The sequence below is a fragment of the Moschus berezovskii genome, chromosome 20 (assembly GCF_049115385.1).
Source record: "Moschus berezovskii isolate FMDL1 chromosome 20, NW_MosBer_1.0, whole genome shotgun sequence".
NCBI lineage: Eukaryota > Metazoa > Chordata > Mammalia > Artiodactyla > Moschidae > Moschus > Moschus berezovskii.
The window spans coordinates 25,676,683-25,687,084 of NC_142479.1; the positions used below are offsets into that span (position 1 = coordinate 25,676,683).

General features: G+C 44.5%; 1 protein-coding gene across 1 annotated transcript; it reads left to right on the forward strand.

Moving 5' to 3' along the window:
* The first annotated feature begins 402 nt into the window (after positions 1-402).
* Positions 403-10,077, forward strand: C20H17orf78 (chromosome 20 C17orf78 homolog). Its single transcript, XM_088828439.1, has 4 exons — positions 403-460; positions 2,100-2,186; positions 2,951-3,196; positions 9,989-10,077. Exons 1-4 carry the CDS (start codon positions 403-405, stop codon positions 10,075-10,077), a joined length of 480 nt encoding a protein of 159 aa, XP_088684565.1.
* Positions 10,078-10,402: the final 325 nt, after the last annotated feature.

The window sequence follows — 10,402 nt, forward strand, 5'->3', positions numbered from 1 at the left end:
GTTGGCGTATAAATCTATGTGTCCGTGACAGTGAGCACGCATGCAAATGTCTACGTGTCTCCCTGCGAGTATTTAAGCATATCGTGTCAAGCATATCACCTCTGTTTATGCCCTTTCTCCAGGGGAAACCTCTGGTTAATTACAGTTCCTTATGTCCCCACCAGCAGTGAAGTCAGGTGAAGATATTCTGAATCATTCATTAACAAGCAAACTTGGTCCTCTCTCCAATAAACTCTATTCCTGGGTCCTGAGAAAATGTGGCAGATCAATCAGGGTGGAACCAGACTTGCCCAGGGTCAATCTTAGTTCTAGGGCAGTGAAAGCATTTAGAGACAAGGCTGTGAGTGGTGGTGTCGGACCAGCCACATCCAGTCTCTACGAGGAGAATGTGCTCAAGCTAACATGGATACCATCTTGGTTTTCAGCCTAATCATTATATCCTATGATGCTACCAAGAAAGGTAAGTACCCTTCTAGCTGACTGTCCTGAGAAATCCTAAGAGAGGCCTAGGAAGTGTTTGGGGGGTCTATTCTGTCAGATAAAGATACAGTCGATACTCAGCACATGAGGCTTTCCAGTCAGCCCCAGATAGCCTCTAAATAGAACATATTCAACTCAGAAAGAGGTTGTTTCATGGGAGGAAGTCTTCAGAGAATGTGATGCATTCTTCTGTTTTGCTCATGTAACTAACGTTAAAATTCCTTTCACTGTTAGAGAGCTTTCTTTGCTGGAAGGTGTTGTCACAGTTTCACTAAGATTCCCAAATTCATGACCTTTCATAAGATGTCTTCCTTTTTAAAATAATTTATTTATTGGCTGCACTGGGTCTTCATTGCTGTGTGTGGGTTTTCTCTAGTTGTGGTGGCACAGGCTTCTCATTGCAGTAGCTTCTCTTGTTGCAGAGCACGGGCTCTAGAGCATGTGGGCTTCAGTAGTTGTAACACACGAGTCAGAAGTCGTGGCTCACGGGCTCAAGAGTGTGGGCTCAGTAGTTATGGGGCTTAGTTGCCTCTGAGTATGTGGAATCTTCCTGGATCAGGGATCAACCCTGTGTCCCCTGCTTTGGCAGGTGCATTCTTATCCAGTGGACCACCAGGGATGTCCAGATGTCTTCCTTTTTTAAAGCATTATGTCCTAATAGATGGGGATGCTCTTGGGTGGGAAAAGCTGAGAGAAAAGGTAATGTGAGGGTAGAATGGTATCACTTACCGCTTTCATGGGCTTCACTTGTGGCTCAGATTATTAATCATCTGCCTGCCAAAGCAGAAGACTCAGGTTTGATACCTGGGTCAAGAAGATCCCCTGGAGAAAGAAATGCCAACCCACTCCAGGATTCTTGCCTGGGAAATCCCATGGACAGAGAAACTTGGTGGGCTATAGTTCATGGGATTGCAAAGACCCGGACATGACTGAAGAGACTAAACAGCAGCAGCAGCAACTGCTCTTTGAAAACTGTTTATTTAAAACATGATTTTTCAAAATGTCCTAAATGGTTCATCTCTAAAATTAGCTCATCAGAGCTAAGGCCAAACAGCATGTTAAACAAATTTAACAAATGAAGAACTCTGTGATTTATGTGCCAAAAAGCATAACTGTGACCTATGGTTCTATGGGAAGCTAGAGAGATACCTTGTCCAATGTTACAATTAATAAATAAACTTTCAAAAGTTTTAATACAAGAAAGTAGACGGGACAGGAAGGGGAAGTGATAATAAGCAGTGTTTGAAGGAATGGGTTGGTTCATCTTTCATTAACTCTTATCTTTTTTTTCCCTAAGGATAATAAACTGGTATTCAGTTTTATTTATATTTTGCTACCTCCCACTTTCATAAATCTTAAAGTTCTGGGAATCCCTGGTGGTCCAGAGGTTAAGACTCTGAACTTTCAATGCAGGGGGACACAATTTGGTTGGGGAACCTGCATGCTGCAAGGTACAACAAAAAAAAAATCTTAAAGTTCTTTTGGGGAAATGTTTGATCTCCCCAACTACAAGTTTTATGAGAAGAAACTGCGTTCGCTTTTTATCTCCCTCTCCACTGCCTAGAATTCCAAAGAGAAAGGACCCAGTCAATCCTTACCTTTTTTTCCCCCTCCCCCAGAACTTAGGGGTAGCAGCTGCCAAGTGGAACCACTGCCCGATCTCTTCCCAAAGGATGTGAGAAGCATCAGAGCTGAGCTAATTCGAGGTAGGCAATGGGCCCTTCCTGAAGAATCACTTTGCCACTCCAGGACCTTTTTTACCTTCAAAAGATGCTTGTCTCCCTCATTCTGAGCCCAACTCAAACATTCTGTTCTAAAGCTATCAATCTCCGAGAGGCTTTCTGGAAACCTTTTTTTTTTCCCCCTTTTCTGGCCACACTGCATGCAGGGATGTCAATTCCCTGACCAGGGATGGAAACTGCACCCCTGTAGTGTAAGTGTGGAGTCCTGACCACTGGACCATCAGGGAGGTCCCTGAAAACCCATTTTTAAATTAACTGTTATGGAGACTTCCCCAGTGGTCCAGCAGTTAAGACTCTGTGTTTCCAGTGCAGGGGGCGCGGGTTCAATCTCTGGTTGGGGAACTAAGATTGCATGTGCTTTGCCACATAAACAAATAATCAGCTTCTGTTAAAAAAGATAAACCCTTACGAACTAAGGCATAGAAACACAAGTCAAAGAGATGGGGTGAAGAAAGAGGAAGCAGATCTCAGGCCCCTCTGTGTTAGAGAAGACAACCTAGGAGCATCTCTCTGCACTTACTCCAGTCACCACTGGTCTTCGTGGGACCCATGGCGGGAAGGGCGAAAGGCAAGGCTTCTATATTTAATACCATAGACACAAGCTGAGGAAGACCTGATGGAAAAAGAGAAGAGAGTACAGCAGTGGGCTGTGAATGGAAGTGGATTGGCGGGGCACCATTCAGAATAAGAACTGGCTTCATTCTCCTCTCTTGTTTTTCTCTTTTCAGAAGCTCAGGCAGAAGCCAAAAGGCCCACGTTCATCCAAAACCAGACTGTGGCTACCTTACAGTGTCTTGGTTCTGGAAGCAAAGTGAAAGTTGACCTTATACATTCAGAAAAAAGGCAAAAGGTCAAGCACATTCTGAATAACCTGAGAGTCATGACTGTTCCCTGCAGAAACAGCACACCCCCCGCAAGCTGTCACCTAACCCCCACATCCAAGGTTCAGGCTGGATTGCTTGTGACAGGCAAAGGTGAGATTGGAAGTTGAGATGGAGGTAGGCACTCACTTTCAATTGACATCCATGGAGGCAGGTGGAGCTTGAAAGTGAAAGTGTTAGTCACTCAGTCGTGTCTGGCTCTTTGTGACCCATGGGCTGTAACCGCCAGGTTCCTCTGTCCATGGAATTCTCCAGGCAAGAACATTGGACTGGGTTGCCATTTTCTTCTCCAAGGGATCTTTGCAACCCAGGGATTGAACCTGGGTCTCCTTCATTGAAGATTTTTTACCATCTGAGCCACCAGGGAAGCCCCCTAAGTGGAGCAAAAGCCTCAAGGACATGGATTAGCCTCTTCTTTAGGCAAATCTATGTAAATCTTTTAGATGTAATTTTAGGGCATGGACTAAGCTCTTTGGCATTTGATTAGTATTAACTGATTCCTGCCGTCTGTTCACCCCATGTAACACTGTGGGATACAAGAGAAGTGACATTAAACAAGTGTTTATTCTGATATTATCACCTTTGACAAGTTACTTAATTTCTCCAATGTTCAGTTTCCATAGCTACAAATGAAAGATTTGACTAGACGGTCTAATTTCTAGGTATGTAGGTCCCACGGCAATATGTAAGACCTCTTAAATAGCCTTTTCAAGCTGTTACTATTATTGCAGAATAATCTCTAAGATTTCCATTTAAATATAATGTACCTAATGCTTCCTATTTAAAACAAATTATTTTGTAATCAAGGAAAGCATCATCTTCTAAGTTATCCATTTCATCAATTTGGATTTTTATAGAGCTTCTAAAAGTGAGGGAATTCTTGCTCAAATGTCCTTAACCAAAGAAAAACTAATGTTGCAATTCCATCAGCACTGGGAATGGAGTGTTTTGTGTTTACAAACATGCTCCACCTTAATACCCAGTTACCTAGCAGAGGAGGCCTAAAAGAGAGGAGATGCCAGCAAGGATGACATTAACTTAGAACTCTGTTTGTTTTTGGCTGCGCTGGGTTTTTGTTGCTGCTGGCCGTCTTCCTCTAGTTGCAGTGAGCGGGGGCTGCGCTCCAGTTGCTGTGTGCGGGCTTCTCATTACAGTACCTTCTTCTGTTGAGGAGCACAGGCTCTAGAGTGCAGGCTCAGGAGTTGCAGTGCATGGGGTTAGTTACACCCCTCAGCCTGTGGAATCTTCCCGGACCAAGGATTGAATCCTGTCCCCTTGTTGGAAGGTGGATTCTTAACCACTGGGCCGCTAGGGCTAGGGAAATCCTGGACATTAATTTACAAGCTGGGAAGAACTGGAAATACACTGACCGATGAAGCCCATTAAGTAGATTTTGAAACAGTGTCTCCCAGGAGGTAGAAGAAAAGCCACACTGAAATACCATGATCCCTGTGGCTAGTGGGCACAGTTCTTCTATGCAAAGAGAGGATCTCTAGGTTTTGCCTCCTCTCTCTGTTTTTAAATGTTGGTTGTTTATTTATTTATGTTTTGGCCACACTACACTGTTTGTGGGATTGTAGTTCCCTGACCTGGGATCGAACCCGGCCCCTCAGCAATGAAAGCGCACGACCCTGATCACTGGACAGCCAGGGAATTCCCCTTTTCTCCTCTTTCAATCATAACATCACTCAGTTTGCAAGGTGTTTTTCACACCTACTTTCTCATTTTTGTTACCTATCTTCATATCACTCCTGTGAAATAGTCCAAGAATTATTTTGCTATAACCATCCTGCAGATAAGGAAACAAAAACTTAGAGGACTCCTGTTACTTGTCCAAAGTGAGATTTATTTACCTTCATCTCATCTGACCCGGAAACACATCAGTTATCACGTCACAGAACTGACTGGCGCTATGATGGAAAAAAATTCTACGTAATTCTCTCATTTTTCCTTTTGAGCCTATTGGCTCTTTGTCTCTGCTTATCTTTGCCAACAGTCTTCCTGATTAAATAATAATAGGACTAATTCCCCTGCAATTTGTGTACAGTGCCTGGTACTGTGCCCACTGGTCTCTGAAGTAAAGAACTGTCATTTTCACATCGACTCAAGACTTGGGAGAGTAGTTCAGAAAAGTCAAGTAGGACATACTGACCTTAATTTAATAGGCAATGACAGGAGACCATTAAAAGTAGAACAGGAACCACTGTCCAAACTGGGTTAGATCAATTCTGGAGACATGTGAAGGTGGCCCCAGACCACAGCCAGCACCCATCGCGTTCCATCTTTTCCACGGCTGTCTGAGTCACTGTCACCTCTCACTTGGATGCTGCAAGAGCCTCTCAGCAGGTTGCTCTGCTTCTATCAGGAACCCCTCTACTGTCCATTTCCAACTCAGCAGCCCACTGATTCTTTAAAAACAAAGCCATCCATCCGGTCACTTCTCTGCAGAAAGACTTGCAATGGATCACCATTCCAAGCAGAAGGAAAACTGAAGTCCTCCAACTGGCCTGCGAGGCCCAGTGATGTGAATCCATTTGCTTCAGAAACTCCTTCATCCTCTACGACTGTCACCATGCTCACTACACTCCAGTCTCACTGGCTTACGCGCTCTTCCTCTAAAACTGGACACACTCTGGCCTGGGCCTGTAACTGTTTCCTCTGCCTGAGTGCCCCGGCATCTGTTTGGCTAATCCTCTCCCCTCCTTCACATCTTTGTTCAGGCCTCATCCTCTCAATGAAACTCCTGTACGTTGCCCGACCACTGCCCACCTGCACCCCCCATGCTGCGCTCTACTTTGTTTCTTTCCATAGCACTCACCCCCTGCTAACCGACAACACAGAACTCACTGTACTCACTGTGGTCTGCTTCTCCATGTCCTCCCTCGGCCCTCCTTCCCCTTTGCTAGAGTGTGTTCAGCTGCTATGTGCACAGTATGGACGCAGACCCTGGCACAACTAGATCTTCATTTCTTCAACGGTTATTGATTTGGCTGCATCAATCTTAGTTGTGGCACTCAAGATCTCCATCGCATCACGGCACCTGGACTCTTGTCATACCTGAATGGGCTTAGTGGCTGTGCAGCACGTGGGATCTTAGTTTCCCAACCAGGGATCAAACCCACATCCCCTTGTACTGCAAGATGGATTCTGAACCACTGGACAACCAGGGAAGTCCCTAGATCTTCATTTTTAAATATATGCTGAAAGAATGAAATTGAGGGGTGCGTGAAGCTGAGTGGTCTCCTCTTCTTCCAGGTCCTCCTCCTCCAATTCTCTCTCAAAGTCATTGACTTAGACTTCACTCACTACACAGACCTGCCACAGTCATTAAGGCAAACTATACTACTTCAGTTCTTCCTTGAACTTTGAAGCCACCTTTTTTAAAGAAGGGACTTTCAACAGTGCTACACCTTCCCATCCTTATTTTTATTATTATGGCTGTATGAGTGATAAGCCAAGAAAACATGGTCCACTCCTTCATTCTGATCCTACATTAGTCAAAAGCATCAGGGGATTTAATCCTTATCTCTTATTACTATATCCTCACTCATTGTGTTATCAAGGCCCATGACTTAAATCTATGGACAGATCAACAGAGCCACAGTTAGAAGTTTTATATCAGCTGGGTAAACTCAGGGCTTTGTCAGGTGAAATCAAAGGCAGGATAAAGTTTTCTCAGTTGTCCCTTCATTGTTTCTTTCTTGTTTTACAGCTTTTTTACCAGGGGTCTCTCAGTGTAAGGTCTATCCAGTGATGGAGGCTTCATCAGAGACTTATCCCTCCACTACTGCCTCCATAACTCCTGGAAAAAAAGGAGAGAAAACTACAAAGATTGATGGTTTTTCTAGTCCTCTGAATCAAGGTACAGAACGTGTAGAGGTGAGACAAGAACAGACAGAAAAATTCTCAGCCCCAGCACTAGCCTGGGTCTCCTAGAATTTTCCTGGAAGTACACACATTGGAGAAGGAAATGGCAACCCACTCCAGTGTTCTTGCCTGGAGAATCCCAGGGACGGGGGAGCCTGACGGGCTGCTGTCTATGGGGTCACACAGAGTCGGACACGACTGAAGTGACTTAGCAACAGCAGCAGCAGAGAAGCTACATACAGTTTGCATGAGAACTCCATTTCTTATGGGAAAAAAAACAGCTTCTCTGTAAAGAAGGTCCCAGAAATGTCTGTAGTTTGATACTTTTAATAACCCTTCACCTCCACACAAGTGAGCTCACCTTGTTGCCAGATTTAGGGACAACGTACAGGGTTTGGGTGTGGATAAGATCCAGTGTGTGAACAGAGGGACATTTCAAGTCTAATCAATCATTACAGTGATGACAACAACTAAGAAGCATGTTTTTATCTGTGTTGTTTTAACAAACAGCCCTCCCTAAATTGGCCAGGACTCAAATTCTGTAGGATTTCAGTTGGGTTACTTCCCAGTTCCAACAGGAGAAATGTAAATATGAGATTAATAATAACAAGATGCTTATGAACCATTTGTCCCCAAATTTGGCTTATGACCCCCAAACGATGGCAATTTACTGAAAGTTGCTCAGTTGCATCCAAATCTTTGTGACCCCATGGACTAGACAGTCCATGGAATTCTCTAGGCCAGAATACTGGGAGTGGGTAGCCTATCCCTTCTCCAGGGGATCTTCCCAATCCAGGAATAGAACCAGGGTCTCCTGCATTGCCACTTGGGTCTCTTTACCAACTGAGTGACCAGGGAAGCCCCCTACTCCTACTATGCCCCACTAAACTGAAAGGAACATAGAAAAGTTGATTTGCTAATCCCATGTGGTATGTGTGTTGGGGTACAAGGGCAGAGATCCTGAGAGAGCTGCTAGAGATAGACTCCCTTGTGAAGCTTTTCTTCCCATGAAAGCAGTGCAAGAATCAATCCTTCTACAAGCTCACTACTGGGCACATACTGTGATAAACCATAATTCAAAAAGACATATGTACCTCAATGTTCATAGCAGCACTATTTATAATAGCTCGGACATGGAAGCAACCTAGATGTCCATCAATGGATGACTGGAAATAAAGAAGTTGTAGTACATATATCCAGTGGAATATTCAGTTCTGTTCAGTCGCTCAGTCGTGTCCGACTGTTTGCGACCCCATGAATCACAGCATGCCAGGCCTCCCTGTCCATCACCAACTCCTGGAGTTCACTCAAACTCATGTCCATCGAGTCGGTGATGCCATATTACTCAGCCATAAAAAGGAATGAATGAGAGTCAGTTGTAGTGAAGTGGAGGAACCCAGACCCGTTACACAGAGCGAAGCAAGTCAGAAAGAGAAAAACAAATATTGTATATTAATGCAAATATTATGGAATCTAGAAAAATGGCACGGATGAACCTGTTTGCAGGGCAGGAATAGGGACACAGAGAGAGGACTTGTGGACATAGCAGAGGAAGGAAGCAGGGGTGAACTGGGGGAGTAGCATTGACATATGTACATTACCATGCACAAAACTGATACCTAGTGGGAAGCTGCTGTATAGCACAGGGAGCTCAGCTTGGTGCTCTGTGATGACCTAGACGCTGGGATGAGGAGAGTGGGAGGGAGGCAGAAGAGGGTGGGATGTATGTGTGTGTGTGTGTGTATAGCTGACTCATATTGTTGTACAGCAGAACCCAACACAACATTTGTAAAGCAATTCTCTTCCGACTGAAAATTTTAAAAAAGAATCAATCCTACTTGATCATGGAAAAATTCCAAATCCTAGTAAAGGTGACTCTGGGAAGACACTGCAAAGGAGGTGAGGGCAGAGGCCATGATGCCTACCCCACTCCTGACGCTGAGTCTGAACTGGAAATGCAGTGTCTGCCTCTGAATCAGCCTGGGACCCTCCTGGTCTTGTGAACCAGGAGTCCTGCAAGTCAAAGTCAGTTCTCACTTCTCCCTGTCCACTCCTCTCTCTCCTTTTAGACACAGATGAGAACCTAGAGAAGAGGAAGAAATGGAGCATCGTGGTCAAAGTTCTGATTGCAGTCACCTTGTTTGTCAATGGAATTGCCATTACTGTGTTTGTCATTTTTGAAGTCCCATGTCCAGTAAGTTTGCTGATGCACTGGGTCCTTGGACTTGATCTATAAAGACCTCCTTCTGTCCCAGAGGCAGGTGGGCATAATGAGAAAAGCACAGACTTTGGAGTGTGAACACACCTGCCACTCAACACTCACTTGCTGAGTGGCTTGGAGAAAGTTGTTTGCCTTCTCCAACCTCAGTTGCCTCATCTTTAAAATGGGACTAATGATATTTACCTCTTATGGTGGTTAAGAAGTTTCAGTGAAATTCTCTGAGAAAGGTTTCTGGCATGTAGGTTGCTGTTTAGCTGCTAACTCGTGTCTGACTCTTTTGCGACCCTATGGACTGTAGCCCACCAGGCTCCTCTGTCCATGGAATTCTCCAGGCAAGAATACTGGAGTGGGTTGTCATGTCCTTCTCCAGGGGATCTTCCTGACCCAGGGACTGAATCGGAGTCTCCTGCATGGCAGGCAAATTCTTTACCTAAGCTACGTGGGAAGCCCCTTGGCATATAGGAGGTGCTTACTAAATGCAAGTTCCTTTCCTCTGTTGTACTTGGACATTCTCTAGGGAGGATACAACCAATAGGAATGAATATTTGCTTTTCTTTAGAAGGGATTATTTTCGGTAATTCTCTGGTGGTCTAATAGTTAGGACTCTGCACTTTCACTGACAGGGGCTGGATTCGATCCTTGGTCAGGGAACTAAGATTCCAAAAGCCATGTGACATGGCAGAAAAAAGAGAGAGAGAGGGAGATGATTTTCTTTAAATCATCTGGTGTGAGGTTTGGAAGATAATCAGATGCATACCAGCCACCTAAAGTTAATACCAGTCATTCTCCCCCTTCAGAGTCGATATCAATGAGTCAGAGAGTTCTGCCAGTGCCAGCAGCTGTGGAGAAGGCCAAGGAAGGAAGACCAGCAACCTGGGACAGCTGAATCCCAGCCTGACTCTCAGCCCAAAAAGGAAAGTGTTTTCTGTATGGCTATTGTCATTTGCCTGGAGAAAATGGGGTTCATGTATAAATTCTGGGAGACAGGGAGCTGTTTTAGTTGTGAAGCGAATGTGGGTAATTCTTTTATGTGTCAGGAAATGGGCAGGTACAATATTGCTATAATGCAATAAAGTACTTATTGAAAATACCTACTTCTGGGGATCAGATATAATGAATCAGAGTGGCTAGAGTGGGACCAGGAATCTTATGATAGACTTTTAAGTAGAGGTAGATTTACTGTGAAATTAATGAAACTTAAATTCAGGACC

Bases quoted from the DNA above. Each gene is read 5' to 3' on its own strand.
- C20H17orf78 (XM_088828439.1), top strand. From the start codon at position 403: ATGGATACCATCTTGGTTTTCAGCCTAATCATTATATCCTATGATGCT. The intron at 2,187-2,950 runs GTAGGCAATGGG...TTCTCTTTTCAG, and splicing joins CAGAGCTGAGCTAATTCGAG to AAGCTCAGGCAGAAGCCAAA. The intron at 3,197-9,988 runs GTGAGATTGGAA...CTCCCCCTTCAG, and splicing joins ATTGCTTGTGACAGGCAAAG to AGTCGATATCAATGAGTCAG.